The sequence below is a fragment of the Xiphophorus hellerii genome, chromosome 8 (genome assembly GCF_003331165.1).
Source record: "Xiphophorus hellerii strain 12219 chromosome 8, Xiphophorus_hellerii-4.1, whole genome shotgun sequence".
Taxonomy (NCBI): domain Eukaryota; kingdom Metazoa; phylum Chordata; class Actinopteri; order Cyprinodontiformes; family Poeciliidae; genus Xiphophorus; species Xiphophorus hellerii.
The window spans coordinates 3,320,438-3,340,271 of record NC_045679.1 but is presented as its reverse complement, the minus strand read 5'-3'; the positions used below and the strand labels follow the sequence as shown (position 1 = coordinate 3,340,271).

At 40.5% G+C, this 19,834-nt stretch overlaps 1 protein-coding gene across 1 annotated transcript; it reads left to right on the top strand.

Moving 5' to 3' along the window:
* The first annotated feature begins 340 nt into the window (after positions 1 to 340).
* On the top strand, positions 341 to 19,629 carry LOC116724481 (NLR family CARD domain-containing protein 3-like). The gene is made up of 11 exons (XM_032570215.1): positions 341 to 382; positions 517 to 636; positions 720 to 833; positions 3,556 to 3,669; positions 11,529 to 11,607; positions 11,763 to 11,988; positions 12,127 to 13,915; positions 15,858 to 16,031; positions 16,982 to 17,155; positions 18,509 to 18,564; positions 18,714 to 19,629. Exons 5-11 carry the CDS (start codon positions 11,605 to 11,607, stop codon positions 19,238 to 19,240), a joined length of 2,949 nt encoding a protein of 982 aa, XP_032426106.1. The 5' UTR covers positions 341 to 382; positions 517 to 636; positions 720 to 833; positions 3,556 to 3,669; positions 11,529 to 11,604; the 3' UTR covers positions 19,241 to 19,629.
* The last annotated feature ends 205 nt before the right edge of the window (positions 19,630 to 19,834 follow it).

Here is a 19,834-nt window from a genome sequence, read left to right as displayed (position 1 = left end):
CCAGTGTCCTTCAACTCTTAGATATCTCCCTCGTCCAGCACACTTGAATCCAATAGCTGAATCACTCCTAAGTGCAGTCAAGTTCTTCAGAGTCCTCTTCATGACCTCAATATTTGACTCAGGTGTGCTGAAGTAGAGATGCATCTAAAAGTTGCAGGAGACCGGCCCTCGAGGCCTGGAGCTGCCCACTCCTGATGTAAACGATGATCAGAGTTGATGTGCAGATGAATGATGTGTGTTTCCTCTGCAGGTGAAGGTAGAAAGTGTGTGTGAGCTGATGTGAATTCAGCAGCATGGATCAGTGTGAGGACAGAGAGGAGGGAGTCCCTCCCTCTAAAACCACTCTGTGTGGGGAATATGAGAGCCAGAGCAAAGGTCAGAGGTGAGGTCACCATCTCTAACTGTCCACAGCCCTTTTCACACAGCGTTCACTATATCAGGCCAGAACAGACGTGGTGATGAAGCTGCTGTTGCTCCTCTTTGCTGATTAAGTTTTAATCATCATGTTTCTGTCAGGATCCATCAGAGACTCAAACCAGAACCAGAACCAGAACCCAGCTGTGTGTCCTTTAAGAGCGACAGGTCAAAGCATGATCCTGTTAACTTTAAATCACCTGGATCTCCACCATCAGAGAGGTGAGCTGTTTCTAACTACTGTAACTGTAATAATCTTTAAAGCAAAACTCTATACAAAGTTTTAATGAGAGTTTTTCTATCAGGATCCATCAGAGACTCAAACCAGAACCAGAACCCAGCTGTGTGTCCTTCAGGAGCGACAGGTCAAAGCATGATCCTGTTAACTTTAAATCTCCTGGATCTCCACCATCAGAGAGGTGAGCTGTTTCTAATTGCTGTAACTGTTCTGTTTATATCTGTACTGTGGCCATGTGACAATATCAAGTTCTTTTGGGTTCTGTTGTCATTCAAATATGTTGTAATAATGTTGTAATTCTTTTCATATGTTTTACATTAATGACATTTAAGTCTCCATGGTAACATGTTCCAATAAGAAACATGCTAACATGGACTTCATTGGACTCCAATGACTCCAATGAAGTCGGACTTCTTTGGAGACCAACTGGATTGTTGGTATTGCAAACATTTATGAAAGTTTTTCCCTGAATAATATAGGCCAGGTTAGATCCACACTCTCTAACCAGAGCTTCTCCACTGCCATAGTTAATAAAAGTCTCAAAAACTAATCTGATTTTTCCCCGAGATCCATTTAACAATCATTCATGTAGTGATACTGACCCTTACTGGCCAGTTATTGACACCATATGTTAAAAAGAATACTGCTAATGTCTAACAGGAAAAAATATTTATACAGAATCAATTGACTTTTCTACTCTAAAAAGTCTAATATTTGAAATATAAAGAACAAAGAAAAACAACAATCAGAAAACATAAACTACACTGAACAAAAATATAAACGCCCCATTTAAAATATAAGAGTTTTATGAACATTTGGGTTACGCAATATATAGAGAAACTCAAACTATATTTTCAGTATTTACTGATCTTCATATCATCATTGATAACATTGTGGTATGACCATTTGCAGCGGATTGACAGTCTGTTGAACATTACAGGGTTCAGGTTGAGGAATTTGCAGAGCATGCAAGTTGGCTTCCCGTAGGCGGGTACCGACAGTCTGAGGTGGGATGAGTATGTTGTGCAGACCAACAGTCACATCAGATGTGTGTGTTGCTGGTCTTATCCGATCCCACAGACGGATGAGCTGGATGTGGCAATCTTGTGCTGGAGTGGTCACATGTGGCCAACGAAGATTAAGTCAATTTGCAGTAGTGCTAGTCTATTGGAAACTAACTCCTAAACAGCCAAGGGTCCGATAATGGACATTGAGCCATGCAGCTACTGCTCTGCTGGACATCCCTGCATCCAACATGCCAATGGCATGGTCTTGCATAACTTGTGACATCTGAGGCATTATGACTTCTGACACAATTTGACATTTTGTAGTGGCCTTTTATTGTCCCAAGTCCAAGGATTGTCCAGTTGTTTTTCATTTTGTCTGATCACCCAGGGTACATGCCCCGCCCATGCACTGAGTAAAAAACACAACTCACTGAGTAATGCTCACTCACTGACAGCAAGTTGGATTAAAAATTATATACAAAGAGAACTATTACATTTGTACATTAAAATGTCAGCAAATGCTCATTTACAGTTGTTAACTACACATGGCAACAATATTAACATGGGGCATTTATATTTTTGTTCAGTGTATTATGTCGACATGACCTTTGAACGACAAACATTTAACTGCAATTCATTGCATCAACCTATGTTTTCCAAATGAAACAGACACAGTTATTTAATACAATATCAATATTAACTCAAAAACATAAAGACAGAAATTTGTTTTATTTCTAGGTTGATATTTGGATCATTCTCTAAATCAGACCACAGACAGATTAATGCTGAAAGAAAGAAGTGTCTATGGATTAATGATTCCATTTTCATCTCAGGTACAAACTTTTCATCTCAGGTACAAACTTCATGCAATATGGTGGATTAACAACCATTTCTACAGTTAATCTAAATAATATCTCATGTGGATATGATTTAACAATGGTCCTCAGTGGTACCAAAGGATGCTTTCACACTGCAGCCTGAAATCACCCGATTCTGATTTTTTTGATGTAATGTGACATGTATCTGATCTATTCATGACAGTCTGTACAACACAGGTTGAATTTTTTTCAAATGCAACCCATATCCTGCATATCTGATATGTATCCGACTCAACTGTGCCCTAAAGGCCAGGTCACATTCATCCGACCTGAAGGTCATTGCTACTTGACAAATGGCACTATTCTACATCCTGATATGCCCAAGCGGGAAGAAAAACAACAAACATGACAAACAGGAATATCTTGTTAATGTGATGCCTCTACTCGGATAACAACTTCAAATGTGAAAGTAATTCTCCACCATTAGCATTTATGTTTATGCAAACACTAGGCACTTCTTTTTATATTGTGGTTGGCAAAACACTGAGCAAGATGACATTATTGCACCTTTACTGCGCATGAGGGACACTTTCAGGTCATTTGTTGTTCACACTGGAGATCACATACAAGTTGCATATATTTTAAGTATCAATGACCACGCCAAAAAAATCAGATTTGACAAAAACTCAGAATTGGGTCACGTCAGGCTGCAATGTGAACCTAGACTAAGTGAAGCTCTGTCAGGTTCTCCTTGGAAGTGCAAGAGTGGAAAGGACTACGGGTTCTTCTAAATGACATAGATCAACAGTGAAATCACCAAACTGTTCTCTCAGTCACTTCAAACCAACATGTTTGTCTCAGAAACAGATCTCTTTAATCAAGGCTGAACATTATTCAGGAGGCTCAATGGTGAGAAACATGTTTTGCGGATTGGACCGGTCCTGATGGGAATCATTTAAATCATCAATGACCTGTGTGGTTATATTGTGTCTCATAATTATTTATTTTACAATTAGCCAGATTAAAAATAATCTTTAAAGCAAAACTCTACATGTTTTAATGAGAGTTTTTCTATCAGGATACATCAGACACTCAAACCAGAACCAGAACCCAGCTGTGTGTCCTTCAGGAGCAACAGGTCAAAGCATGATCCTGTTAACTTTAAATCTCCTGGATCTCCACCATCAGAGAGGTGAGATGTTTCTAACTGCTGTAACTGTTCTGTTTATATCTGTTATTGTGGCCATCTGACAATGTCAAGTTCTTTTGGGTTCTGTTGTCATTCGAACATTAGACTGAATGTTATGTTATCTTATTTTCATATGTATTACATTAATGACATTTAAGTCTCCATGGTAACATGTTCCAAAAATGAGCATGCTAACATGGACTTCATTGGACTCCAATGACTCCAATGAAGTTGGACTTCTTTGGAGACCAACTGGATTGTTGGTATTGCAAACATTTATGAAAGTTTTTCCCTGAATAATATAGGCCAGGTTAGATCCACACTCTCTAACCAGAGCTTCTCCACATTCATAGTTAACAAAAGTCTCAAAAACTAATCTGATTTTTTTTCTTAGATCCATTTAACCATCATTCATGTAGTAATACTGTCCCTTACTGGTCGGTTATTGACACCATACGTTAAAAACAATACTGCCAATGTGTAACAGGAAACAAAATATTTAAACAGAATCAACAAACTTTTCTTCTAAAAGCTCTAATATTTGAAATGTAAAGAACAAAGAAAATCCACAATCAGAAAACATAAACTACACTGAACAAAAATATAAACGCCCCATTTAAAATATAAGAGTTTTATGAACATTTGGGTTACACAATATTTAGACAAACTCAAACTAAATTTTCAGTAATCACTGATCTTCATATCAGCATTGATAACCTTATGGTATGACCATTTGCAGCGGATTGACAGTCTGTTGAACATGACAGGAGTCAGGTTGAGGAATTTGCAGAGCATGCAAGCTCTGTGCTGAAGGCTGAAGGAGGAACAGCTTATCCTGGCCTCTCGTCCTCACCGATAGCACTTACTGCTAAAGTTATTTCATATAAACAGTTTTTATCATTTTACAGCTTTTATAATGTCGCTTTTTTAAAAACTTTTTATAACTTTTTATAACTACTTTTACACTTACATTTTTACAACTACTTTTAACATCATATGTCATATTCCGTGTTTTTCTGTGTGTTTATTTTGAGTTTCCTGTGTCTCTGAGTCTCTGTTTTGTCCTGTCTCCCTTTGATTACTCCCAGGTGTTTATCATTCCCTAATTACCTCCTGTGTATTTAGTCTCACCTGTGTCTCTGTGTTTTGTCGAGTCCTCGTCGCTTGTTACGTCTTTCTGTTTGCTGGTTCATTTGCCACGCATATATTCTGTTGCTACCGGTGTGAGCCCTGGCTTCCGCTCAGCCATGCCGCCAGAATCTTGTGGACTGTTTGGAGCATTATTTATTATTAAAACAACCATCTCTCTTACCTGGGTCTCCTGGCGTTCTACCTCACCACTCATCCACCACACCTTATGACAGAAGGACCCGACCACAACAAGGTGAGGTTGCTAGGTTTGACCCAGATGGACCAAGAGGAGTGGATCCAGCAGCAGCTGGAGTTAGTACAGAGGGATCTCTACCGGGATGTGGAGATCCTGCCTTCTCCGCTGCTGCTGGAGGATATGGGTCTGGAGTCGGACTATGATCTTCTGAAGAAGCAACACACCCCAGCAATATCCACGTCGTCATCTGCCACCTGTTTTTCCGAGCTCTCTTTTTTCAGTCCGGAAGAATTGATTCCGAGGAGGATTTTCGTTATCTTTGTGACACTTTTAAAAATGACTTTTTTCTATTGGAGTTGGTTTTTGATTTATATAACGAGTACCTCCAGAGAAAACATTCTACTCCAGTCTCCACGGCCACCTCCATCGCTGCTCCGTTTGTTCCGGCTCCAGAAACTGCTCCAGCCAGTGTTCCAGCCGGCACACCAGCATCTCCAGGACCAGCGCTACCTCCAGTCTTCGCAGCCGCCGCTGAGGATCGTCCGCCTCTCGCCGCCGCTCCGGATCTTCCACCTCTCGTCGCCGCTCCGGATCTTCCGCCTCTCATCGCTGCTCCAGCTCCAGCATCTGACGGCTCTTTTTCCGGCTTGCCCGAGCCCCCAGCCCCCGCTCTTGAAACTGCTCCAGCCGCTGTTCCAATGGTGATGGGGTTCCAGGCGGACTGCCTGGCTCCAGGCCGACAGGCGGTGCGGTTAGTGGGTTTTCATGCCCCAGTTAGTGGGTTATCAGCCCCAGTTAGTGGGTTATCGGCCCCAGTTAGTGGGTTATCGGCCCCAGTTAGTGGGTGTTTTCCTAGTGCCAGTTCCGAGTCTCTGCCCCCTAGTGCCAGTTCCGAGACTCTTAGTGCTCCTCCCGAGACCCTGCCTCTCAGTGCTCCTCGTCGTCGCCGTCTCTGGGCAGCCCCAGAGACTCTTCGTCGCCGCCTCCAGCGCCACCGGACCACCTCCGTGGTTCCTGCCTCCTTTGCCTTCGCTCACCCTGTGGGTAATTTTTTGTTTGTTTTTGGGCTCTTGGCCCTTCCTGTGCCTCCGCCCACTCTGTTGGGTAATTTTTTGTTGTTTTGGACTCTGGCCCCCCGTCCAGCACCCCTCCGCCCACCCTTGTTGTGTTTTTGGTTTTTTGGGTGTCTGGTAGCCGCCCTTGAGGGGAGGGGGGTACTGTCATGTTCCGTGTTTTTCTGTGTGTTTATTTTGAGTTTCCTGTGTCTCTGAGTCTCTGTGTTGTCCTGTCTCCCTTTGATTACTCCCAGGTGTTTATCGTTCCCTAATTACCTCCTGTGTATTTAGTCTCACCTGTGTCTCTGTGTTTTGTCGGGTCCTCGTCGCTTGTTACGTCTTTCTGTTTGCCGGTTCATTTGCCACGCGTATATTCTGCTGCTACCAGTGTGAGCCCTGGCTTCCTCTCAGCTGTGCCGCCAGAATCTTGTGGACTGTTTGGAACATTATTCATTATTAAAACAACCATCTCTCTTACCTGGGTCTCCTGGCATTCTACCTCACCACTTATCCACCACACCTTATGGCATCATAATTAGACTACTACAAAGCTAAGGAGCGTGGGATTCTCCTTTTTATACTTTTATCTTTATTTGTGTGTTTTTAATTTTTACTCAAGCTGCCTCTGGTTGACACAAGCGATATCAGCAGCCTTATATAAAGACAAGATGGCAGAATTAAGAATTACTGTTCTGCAGATGAATTTTGAGGCTCTAGACAAAAATCAGCTCAAACCCTCACACAGATTTGAGACAGCAGAAGAGCAGATTCAGCTACTGGAAGTGAAAGTTGCATTAAACAGTCTTTGGGGCAACAAAGCAACTATTGCTATAAACAACAAAGAGGCTGCATGTCCTCCACCACACAGTCCACCCTGGAATATTTTGGGAACTAAACCCAAACAGATTGTGGATCTGACGAAAGGACTGATGGCAATAACCTCACCTGGACGAATCAGCGTGGCAAGCTCTGAGCCGAAACCCACATCCGACTTCAACACCTGCTGCACCGAAGGAAAACGAGCAAGGAGAAACTATTCCACCGGCCCTGTTTCGCAGGACAAAATGACCAGCCCAAGCAATAACACACTCCGACTCTGTGGGAATCCCACTGAAAAACAGATTTGCTGCACTTCAACAAGAACCCGTGGGGGAAACCTAACCTTCAGGCATTAGCCACAGGTACGAAGCATATTCACCCCCCAAAGCAAACACTAAGAAAACCACAAATATGCCAAAAGTACTTATTGTCGGAGATGAGACAATATATGGAATCAGCTGTTTCTGCAAAGCCAAGAGAACCAGAGTCGTGTCCTTTTCCAGATACACTGTGTATGACATAACAGACAAAATACTCTCTCTAACCATGGATCAGCCGAATATTGAAACTCTAGTTGTGCACGTGGGAGCTAATGATCTGGCAAAACAACAATCGGAGATTCTGAAAAAAGATTTTACCATTCTTGTGAACACTATTGCAATATTAAAACAGAAGATTTTTCTTAGTGGCCCTGTCCTAGTAGTAGGATAGGGTGACCTGAAATAGTCTTGACTGTTTTCTACAAAGAAATGGCTGATAAAAGCATGTGCTGCCAGCACAGTGACCTTCATCGATAACCACAGGATCTTCTCTGAAAGTTTCCACCTCTTCAGACCTGACAGAGGCCATCCTAATAAACATGGGATAGAGTTATTTTCTGCAAACGTATTTCATCAACTGGAGCAACAACAGAGCAACCGGCTGAAGGACGCCTGATTAGGATGGGATTCACCGCATATCAGGAACAGACTGTTCCTAAATAAACCGAAAAAGCACCAACTGGAGAAGAAGCAACTACTCCCCCCTCCCTCCCTACTCTGGAACCCACCCTCCACTCTGCTCTGGTCCTCACCCCGCTGGCGCACAAACTGGACATAGAGCTGCGGACAGCCCCCTCACTCTCTCCACACCTCTCCCCTCCCTTTCTGCACCTACTGGATAAGATGCCTCCTCTCATCCAGGCTAGGACGACTCCACAGCCCCACACACTCCTTCTGTGCCTAATGGGAAACAAATCTCTTCTTCAAAGATCTCATCAAGAACAGGATTTTTCTTGATGAGAAAAATCAAGAAAATTTTGATTTTCATGATTTCAGAAATCAGAAATAATCAGAAATCACCTGAACTGGGTTTTCTTAATTTCATTAAGAAACTGGATCGTCACTTTTTGCTGGGCACTTCTCTCTTGAGCTCCCAAAAACCATGTTTCCCAGATAAAATTACTTCTTTTCTTAGTGCTCAAAAAGCAAAACTACCTTACTCTGATTCCCTAGACCACCCTCCAATTGTTTTCAAAGTTTGAGATTGGGTGCCAAATATTATCTTTACATTTATCTTCTTCCAGAATGTGTCTGCCCCCAGCACTCTAAAGCAGAACAGTACCTGTCCAGATCACCAAAAGAAAATATACAAAAAACAGAAATACAAAATACTGCATCCAGAAATAAAACATCAGATCCATCCCCTGCCTAAAGGAACCTCAATCTCAGAAACTATCTCCCACCAACTCATTCAAACTGGCTCTTTTAAATATTCGATTGTTAACACCAAGAGCTTTACTAATTAATGACTCATCAACCAGCATAATATTGATGTTATGTTCCTGACAGAAACATGAAATCTGCAATGCCAAGAGAATGACACCTGTACTCACCTGTACTAATTGAATCAGTGCCTAAGAATTACAACTTTTAAAGTGAGAATAGAAAACATAAAAAGGGGGAGATGCTGCTTCCATATTCAAGAATATCATAAATTGTAACAACATCTCTTTGGGTCATTTCACCTCTTTTGAATATTTGTGTATTGAGGTTAAAGAGCATTAACAAACTTCGACACTAACCTCATACAAAACTCCAACATATGTAGAAAACTTCTTTGCTGATTTTAATGAGCAAAGAGATAAATAATACATATTTATCTCTAATATGTACTAATTATGATTTCTTAATAATTGTCAGTGACTTCAACATTCATATTGTCAACCCCCAAAACAGAGGGGCAAAAAAGCTGTGTGATATTCTTGATAATTTTGGTCTAATTCAACATATTAACCAAGCAACCCACAATCGAGGTCACACACTGGACCTGGTTATCAATAAGGGTGTAAATATTTCCAATGTTTCTGTAACTGATGTTGCCTTGTCGGATCACTTCACTGTTATCTTTGAAAGCACAATCAACATTGACTCACTTAGCAAAAAAGCTTCTATCATAAATTGTCCCAGACAACACAGCAGAAACATTTAATCAAATCTACTTTTTCTCCAGGGAGAAATGCATAAACAGATCTGCAAGACAACTCTGCCGTAGAGCTGAATGTAAATGGCATAAAACTGAACTTCATGATTATTATGAAATCTACAAAGACAGACTGCGTAGCTATCACTCAACCCTAAAACATACCAGAGAAACATTCTTTGCAGATATCATAAGTAAAAACGTCAACAAAGCTCAAGCTTTATTTGCAATAGTTGACAGGCTCACAAAACCTCTAATGTTATCACCTGAATTTCAATCCAATGCAGCCTGCAACCAGTTTGCCAGCTTTTTGAAGATAAACTTTAAAAAATCAGGTTTTATCTGCACACCCACACTAAATCCAGTACCAATGCTTCACCCAAACATAACAAATACAGAAAAAAATTACCCATTTTCAACTACTTAATTATGAAACGTTAGAAGAAATTATAGGTCATTTAAGCTCAACTTCCTACTTTGTGGATATCCTACCTACACATTTCTTTAAAAAAAATCTTGCCTATCATTGCTAATGATCTGATCATTAGATGTTTTGCATCAGGCTTTAAAAACAGCAGGTACTGATAAAAAAGAACAATCTGGACAAATCACTACTGCAGAATTACAGGCCGACCTCTGACCTCCCATTCATCAGCAAAGTTATTGAAAAAGCTGCGTTTATACAGTTAAATAGCTTTATAACGATAACCAACCGCTTTGATTCCTTTCAGTCTGGTTTGCGATCTCACCATAGCACAGAGACTACCCTTGTAAAAGTGTTCAATGATATCCATGTAAACACAGACTGTGCAAGTACCCCAGTGCTGATTCTGTTGGACTTAGTGCAGTTTTTGACACTGTCGATCATGACATATTACTGAAATGACTGGAGAGTTGGGTTGGACACTCTGGTCCAGTACTCAACAGGTTACATAAAGAACAGGGATTTCTTTGGTTCAAAAGGAAACTTCTCATTGAAGCGGACAGAAGTCACGTGCGGGGTATCGCAACGCTCAATGCTAGGACCCCTCTTATTCAATATCCATATTCTCCCACTAGCTCAGGTTATAACAAAAAATAAGATTAGCTACCATAACTACACGGATGATACACAGCTCTACATTACAATGTCATCAGGGAATCCTGAATCCATCAACCACTGAACAGATGCTTAGAACAGATAAATGTGTGAATGTGCCAAACTTTCTCCAGCTGAACAGAAACAAAACTGAAGTTATTTTCTATGGACCTAAAGAGGAACGATCTAAAGTCAACAAACAGCTTCAGTTATTACAACTACAAACCAGCGATCAGCCCGAAACCTGGAAGTAGTGATGGACTCTGACCTGAACCTTCAGAGCCACATAGAGACAGTTACAAAGTCGGCCTTCTATCACCTGAAGAATATTTCCAGGATTAAAGGACTAATGTCTCAGCAAGATCTAGAGAAACTCATCCATGCATTTATCTTCAGTTGTATTGATTATTGCAACAGTGTCTTCACGCCTAAAAAATCAATCGGACTGCTGCAGCTGATCCAAAATGCTGCTGATCACATTCTCACTAAAACCAGGAAGATAGAGCACATAACACCAGTTCTGAAGTCCATACACTGCCTCCCAATATATAGCTAAGAGAATAGACTTTAAAATACTGTTGTTAGATTTTAAATCACTGAACAGTTTAGCACCACAATACATTAAAGATCTGCTGTTGTTGTATCAACCTTCCACATCTCTCAGGTCTGGTTCTGGTCTGCTCTGCATCTTCAGAAACAGAACCAAACATGGAGAAGCAGCATTCAGCTTCCATGCACCACAAATCTGGAACAAACTTCCAGAAAACTGCAAAACAGCTGAAACACTGAGTTTCTTTAAATCTAGACTAAAAACTCAGCTGTCTACAGTTGCTTTTGAAACCTAATCAGGAAACATTAATCAATAATCTGATGTGCAACATGTAATGTTGTTGACTGTGTATTCTTTGACTTTGTACTTTTGTGTTTTTATGATGTAAAGCGCTTTGATATGCCTTGTTGCTGAAAGGTGCTATACAAATAAAATTTGTTTTGATTTGATTTAAGGATCAGTTCTACTCAGTTCTACTGAGTTCACCAACAATAGAACTCTTGGTGATTCTATCTGTGAATACTGCTGGATGAATATTTTCTGATTTCCTAATAGTCCCTGGTTCCTCCACAGAGTGGACCAGCTCAACTTAGAGGGTCATAGAGGTCTGTCTACCCAGCAGCATCAAACACAGCTGGACTCCATATTTATGGTCTGTACATGAACAACTAGGTTTCCATGGGTTTTGTCCACAGTCATCTCTGTGTTGCACTTTGTAGACCACAGGACTGTCAGCCTGTCCAACATCCATATGGTGTTTGGTTCCATGATTTCAGTCTCATGTATCCTTCATCTATTACGTTTCAGCTGCTGGAGGACAACATTGTCACTTTTGTAAAGAATGAACTGAAGAAGATCCAGAAGGTTCTGAGTCCAGATTACCAAGAATGCCCAGAGAGTCAGAGACATGATGATGGGGTTTTGGAAGGTGAGAATGAAGAGCAGAGGAGGATCAGCAGAGAGGCAGTGATGAAGATCACACTGAACTTCCTGAGGAGGATGAAGCAGGAGGAACTGGCTGACCATCTGCAGAGCAGTAAGAAGATTTCTACAAATATTTGACCTGATTGATAAATCACACATTTATTCATGTCTGAGGAGAATGAATCATATTTATTTAGGTCATCTTTAAAAGATGAGTTTCCTGATTTTACTTTTTGTTTTAATTTAGAACATCTTGCTGCAGTTTATCAACATCAACTTAAGTCTGGTCTGAAGAAGAAGTTCCAGTCTGTGTTTGAGGGAATTCCTAAAACAGGATGTCCAACCCTTCTGAACCAGATCTACACAGAGCTCTACATCACAGAGGGAGGGGCTGGAGAGGTCAATGATGAACATGAGGTCAGACAGATTGAAACAGCATCCAGAAAATCACACAGACCAGAAACAACAATCAGACAAGAAGACATCTTTCAAGTCCCACCTGGAAGAGATCAACCAACTAGAACAGTGATGACAAAGGGAGTGGCTGGCATTGGAAAAACATTCTTAACACAGAAATTCACTCTGGGCTGGGCTGAAGACAAAGCCCACCAGAACATCCAGTTCATATTTCCATTCACTTTCAGAGAGCTGAATGTGCTGAAGGAGAAAAAGTTCAGCTTGGTGGAACTTGTTCATCACTTCTTTAGTGAAACCAAAGAAATCTGCAGCTTTGAACACTTCCAGGTTCTGTTCATCTTTGATGGCCTGGATGAGAGTCGACTTCCTCTGGACTTCCACAACAAGGAGATCCTGACTGATGCTACAGAGTCCACCTCAGTGGACGTTCTGCTGACAAACCTCATCAGGGGGAAACTGCTTCCCTCTGCTCTCCTCTGGATAACCACACGACCTTCAGCAGCCAATCAGATCCCTCCTCAGTGTGTTGGCATGGTGACAGAGGTCAGAGGGTTCAATGACCCACAGAAGGAGGAGTACTTCAGGAGGAGATTCAGAGATGAGGAGCAGGCCAGCAGGATCATCTACCACATGAAGACATCACGAAGCCTCCACATCATGTGCCACATCCCAGTCTTCTGCTGGATCACTGCTACAGTTCTGGAGGGCGTGTTGGACACCAGAGTGGGAGGAGAGCTGCCCAGCACCCTGACTGAGATGTACATCCACTTCCTGGTGGTTCAGACCAAAGTGAAGGTCAAGTATGATGGAGGAGCTGAAACAGATCCACACTGGAGTGCAGAAAGCAGGAAGATGATCAAATCTCTGGGTAAACTGGCTTTTTATCAGCTGCAAAAAGGAAACCTGATCTTCTATGAATCAGACCTGACAGAGTGTGGCATCGATATCAGAGCAGCCTCAGTATACTCAGGAGTGTTCACACAGATCTTTAAAGAGGAGAGAGGTCTGTACCAGGACAAGGTGTTCTGCTTCATCCATCTGAGTCTTCAGGAGTTTCTGGCTGCTCTTTATGTTCATCTGACCTTCATCAACTCTGGTGTCAACCTGATGAAAGAAACAGAAATACCAAAGATTTCTTCATTACTTAATAAACCTAAACTAAAGTCTCTCCATCAGAGAGCTGTTGACCAGGCTTTACAGAGTCCAAATGGACACCTGGACTTGTTCCTCCGCTTCCTCTTGGGACTTTCACAGCAGACCAATCAGAGACTGCTACAAGGTCTGCTAACACAGACAGGAAGTAGCTCACAGACCAATCAGGAAGCAGTTCAATACATCAAGAAGAAGATCAGTAAAAATGTGTCTGCAGAGAAAAGCATCAATCTGTTCCACTGTCTGAATGAACTGAATGATCGTTCTCTAGTGGAGGAGATCCAACAGTCTCTGAGTTCAGGAAGTCTCTCCACAGATAAACTGTCTTCTGCTCATTGGTCAGCTCTGGTTTTCATCTTAGTGTCATCAGGAAAAGATCTGGATGTGTTTGACCTGAAGAAATACTCTGCTTCAGAGGAGGTTCTTCAGAACCTGCTGCCAGTGGTTAAAGCCTCCAACAAAGCTCTGTAAGTACACAGATTGTTACTGCGGTTATTTTTAGAAGATAAAAATCTGCTAATGATGAGGAACATATCATAATTGTTTTTTTTAGTGTATTTATTTGTGCATTGACTTCCTGATGTTACCCTACAGCAGTCTACAAGTAGAATATAAACCAACTTACTTCAATGTTTGACCATGATGCTACATATTGAAGCAGAAAAATTCCTGTTTCTCCTCAAACTGAAGCTAGATTAATTCAGTAACACTTTATTTGATGCGGTGTGAATAAGACTAACATCACACTTTCATAAACATGACATAACACCTGTCATGAACATAAAGAAGTCTTCATGAGTATTTATGACTGTTGTCATAGTGTCATTTGTTAAGTCATGACACTTTTAATAAAAAGTTGACATTATTCAAAATGTTTTTGTTATGACAACTAGACAGTAACCAAGATTCATCATATGTCATAAATATGTCATAATGGTAGTCACAATAATGTCATTAAGTGTTATTACACCGTCAAAAGCATTAACAACACAATAATCAATATTTACCTTTTGTACATTGGAATGAAACAAGGAATTACTTGTTCTTTAAAAAGAGGGTTCAACTTCTGGTCAGTATATTGTAACCCTTAAATACTGATTGAGAAAACTAAAACAGAATTACATACTTTTAACTTAAGAAAATAGTTTCTTTGAACAGTCCTAAAATTTTTTGCTCCGATTGTGTCAGCCATCTCCTTTGTTATAATCTTCCTGTAATGCTCTGAAAACAGGGAGATGATCTTCTTGTCTTAATTTCCTTGAAGAAGCTCTTTGAATGTATCTGGAAAAGCTCAGAAATTATAGCTGGTCTTGCAATGGTGGTGGTCAATGTTAATCATGGTGAAAGCATTCTTCTGAATTCAAACTTTGTGAATCTCTTCTGGACATTCTCATAGTGGATGATGACTCAATCCACTGTGGTCACTTAACAAAAGAACAAAAACAAATAAACAAAAACCAATATGATCTTAATTCAGCATGTATTTACCATTCCAAGAATGTCTCTTGCTGCACACTGTCAGAATGGTAAACTGCCAGACAAATGTCTAGTTAACATGACTGGTTGTTATAAAGTGCAATGCAATTATTTCTTAATACAAGTAGCATAATGACTAGAGCTGAACAAAATTATTCTGATCAAATATTTGTTTGGCAGACGTTCATACGGCCTGCCACTGTTATTCAGATTGCATAATTTAATGTACAGTTTTAAGCACATGAATGTATCTGTTCACTTAATGAGCACTCAAAATTATTTCCAACCAGATACTCTGGCTTATGGATGTTTGCAAGAAGTTTATTAATAAATAAATTGATTAGACACCAGTTTTACATTTGACAAGAATTAGTTGTTAGATTAAAATTGGAGGGAAAAAATTCATTTGCCTCTATGTAAAGTATTTTTAAGATTAAGAGCTAACCTTACAGCAATGAAGTTTAATTACCTTAGCTAACATTAACTTACAACAAGGTAGCATTGGCTTGAATTGCTTGTAGCTAACATTACAAAGAAAGAGAAACATTGATTACGTTTTTTGTTCAAAGAAAATTTTAAGTTAATACGCATATTAATGTCAACCTTGCATTAAAGTGTCATTATTTACTGAATGACACTTTATAACAACAATCATAAATATTCATGAAGGTGTTATGTCATGTTTATGACAGTGTCATGAAAGCCTTATTCACACTCCATCAAATAAAGTGTTACTGACCAGTCTCCTTGCTGCCTGTAGTTCAGACCTTTTAGGTTGGAGAACCAATTATAGAATAAACAAGTTCACAATCAAATGTATCATAAAAACATAAAAAAATATGATTTTTTCTTCAATCTTTCTATGAGCATATTGTTAACTGGAAAGAAAAAAAGTATTAATTGCTTAACAGATTTTTCTCCCTGTCTCCTCAGACTGAGTGACTGTAACCTCTCAGAGAGAAGCTGTGAAGCTCTGTCCTCAGTTCTCAGCTCCCAGTCCTCCAGTCTCAGAGAACTGGACCTGAGTAACAACAACCTGCAGGATTCAGGAGTGAAGCTTCTCTCTGCTGGACTGAAGAGTCCAAACTGCAACCTGGAAACTCTCAGGTAAAATGTTCTCAATCCTGGTGAAACCAGATTTATGCCCATTAGATTATTTAAATACTATTTCAGTTGTTAATTTTGTTGTTGAATCTTTCTACCTTTCTAAGAAAAACATTATTGACTGAACAGAAAAACACAAATTTTCATAAATTGTTTAATAACAGATTTTTCTCCCTGTGTCGTCAGACTGAGTGACTGTAACCTCTCAGAGAGAAGCTGTGAAGCTCTGTCCTCAGTTCTCAGCTACCAGTCCTCCAGTCTCAGAGAACTGGACCTGAGTAACAACAACCTGCAGGATTCAGGAGTGAAGCTTCTCTCTGCTGGACTGAAGAGTCCAAACTGCAACCTGGAAACTCTCAGGTAAAATGTTCTCAAGCCTGGTGAAACTAAATTTCTGTCCATTACCAGCAATCAGAGATGACGCAATTATTATTTTAGTAGCAGATTATAATATTAAAAGATGCTTGACTGACATGGCTAACTATGCTGGACTTGACACATAAACACAGCTGGTTTTCATTTACTCCAGGCTGAATGAACCAAGAGGAGAGATGTATAGAAAGTTAGGGGTCAGATATCAACTGATAGTGTAACTCAGATTGCTGCCTGGATGCCGGCCAGCAATCTGTGCATTATTGCTCCTTATTTTCTGGAGCAATAATGCTTCAGATATTGGATGATTATACCTTCAATAATAATTGCAGATAATAATGGCATAATAAGGAGCATTATTGCATAACGAAGTTGTTAGACTGCCCCATCCATTCTACAAATGACAAATGTTGATTTTTATTACCTGTAGAACGAAATAGTTTTATTGCTATTTTATTTTATTGATAGGTTAAGCACCATTTCCTTGAGTATTTTCCTCTTATGAAAATGACCAGTTCAGACCTTGGGTTCTACCTCAATGTTCTCATATTCTCATCATGTGATGAATTGTGTGTCTGCAGCTTATCAGGCTGTTTGGTCTCAGAGGAAGGCTGTGCTTCTCTGGCCTCAGCTCTGACCTCCAACCCCTCCCATCTGAAAGAGTTGGACCTGAGCTACAATCATCCAGGAGACTCAGGAGTGAAGCTGCTGTCGGCTGGACTGAAGGATCCACACTGGAGACTGGAAGCTCTCAGGTATGGAGGAACCTGCTGCAGGAGCAGAGAAGGTCTGATAGAGGAGGAAGAGGGAGAAATGTCTTTAGTCAGTCTGCTGGGAAACATTTAGTTTGAAGCTAAATATTTAGCTTGCTAATCAAAATTTTGTTTTGAATCATGGCTTTTATAAATTAATAAATAACATGGTGAAAATATGACTTGACATTATGAACTTCTTTTTATCTCTTATGGCAGTTAAATAACTCAAATTATTGGTGTCAAATTTTCTCTCTAACTTTGCAACTGCATCCCATGTACAACTTTAGGAATCTTTCACATGATGCTGAATGATCTTGGGAAACCAAGTTCACCATCTACTGGTACCACAATGATATGGTACCCCATATCATTGGGGAACCATGACCCCATCACCTGGGCGCAGCAGGGCAAAAAATATAGCTCCATGTGGAACCAAGTGGTTGGAGAAAGAAAATCAGATTGAAACTGTTTCCTATCAGAGTTTTGTTTGTCTCTCTTTCATCACAAACCAGGAGCACCATGGGCTGGGTGCGGCTTGCACTATTGAGAAAATACAGGAAGCTGTTTGGCTGATGGACAGGAAGTTAAAAATATGCAGATAAATTACACCATGAAGCAGGTATTATTGGTATTGAAGAAATATAAGCTTGGACCAAGTGCAGATTTTAGAATAAGTTTAATTCATTCAGTGACAATCTACATTCAGAGAAAGAAGTCAAGCAACTTATTGTCATGAAAATAAAAAAGTCTTCATGAATGTTTACGTCACTTATCATGAAGTGTCATTTGGTAAATAATGACACTTTGTCCATCCTTCAATAAAAGTTTCATTATAATCTTTGATTCTTGTTGAACTCTTTGTTGAATGTGATGCAGCTTCTCCTTTTTAATGTTTCTATTTCTGGATATTACAGTGAGGCCACAGCAGGTTTTCAGCAGCAGGGCTGTTTAGTGTTTCATTCCTTCATCTGTGTGTGGGAGTGTGGATGGAACAGGTATCCAGGTGTTTGTGTCAGAGTTTAGATTGATTGTATTTTAATGCTGATTATTAAATCAGGTTGAGCTTCCAGAAATGTTTCCTTAGTTTCCTGATGTCCTTTTAGGCTTCAGTGAGTTTCTTCAGGTTGTTACTGAGGGATTTCCTTTCTCCTCTCTGTTGGAGCTTTTCCTGTGTTTGGAGAAATGAGTTGTGCTGCAGCAGCACCAACTGTCCTTCCTACATCCACTGCAGTTTGCAATCCAAATGTTGGACTGTTCCTGTCTCAGTGGAGGACAATGTGTGTCTGAGAGACATGTAATGTCCATGTTTGCTGCTGAAAGAGACTGATGGTCTGACCCCTCTCCTCCTTTCAGGGTGGAGCCTGCTGGAGTCCCATTCTTGACACCAGGTTCATGGAGAATGAGGAAGTGTAAGTGTGTTTTTCATCTGATTCATGACAACAAAGCAGCTCACATTAAACCATCTTCAAACTGTCACATCACTCATTCAGGAGTCATCATCAAAGTGTCAATAAATGATCAATAACTGCAGCTGGATTGTGTTTGTTCTCTCCATCAGATTCCTGTCAACTCACCATCGACACAAACACAGTGCACAGAAAACTCAAACTGTCTGGAGACAACAGGAAGGTGACATGTGAGGAGGAGCTTCAGTCATATCCTGATCATCCAGACAGATTTGATGACTGGTATCAGCTGCTGTGTAGAACTGGTCTGACTGGTCGCTGTTACTGGGAGGTTGAGTGGAGAGGAAGAGTTGAGATATCAGTGAGTTACAGAAAAATCAGGAGGAAAGGAAACAGTGCAGACTGCGTGTTTGGATATAATAATCATTCGTGGAGTCTGATCTGCTCTGATGATGATGGTTACTCTGTCTGGTACAATAAAAGAGAAACTCGTCTCTCCTCCTCCTCTGTCTCTGACAGAGTAGCAGTGTATGTGGACTGTCCTGCTGGCATTCTGTCCTTCTACAGAGTTTCCTCTGACTCACTGATCCTCCTCCACACCTTCAACACCACATTCACTGAACCTCTGATTCCTGGATTTGGGTTCTGTTCTCATGGTTCCTCAGTGTTTCTGTGCTGAGTTGAGTCTAAAGAGTCTAAAGAGTTTTCTCCTGTCAGAGAAAATTTCTCACTCCTTAAAGATTCAGTTCAGTCACTACATGTCTGTTTCATTCAAAAATGTGTTTTCATGAATCCAAACTGTTTCTTGGTGAATCTCTTCTATTGTTCAGAAATTTCTTCTTGTTCCAGTCTTTTAATAAGGGAAGCTCGGATTATTCCAGGATTATTCTAGGATCGACATGTTGTTATTCTGTTTCCAGTCAGAGATTCACAATGACTCTGGGGCGTGCTGTAGTGGCGCAGGGGCTTAGCACGCCCCACGTTTGGAGGCCTTAGTCCTCGACGCGGACGTCGCAGGTTCGACTCCTGGTCCCGACGACCTTTGCCGCATGTCTTCCCCCCTCTCCTCACCCTCCTTCCTGTCTGCCTACTGTACAAAAAAATACGAGCCACTAGTGCCGCAAAAACTCTTCGGAGAAAAAAAATGGGGAAAAAAAAAAAAAAAGATTCACAATGACTCTTAGGTTTTTATGTTTCTCTCTTGATATCTTTTTACTTTCATTCATCTGTCAGATTTTATATTAATTTACATCAGTTTTTTCTCGATCAGTAG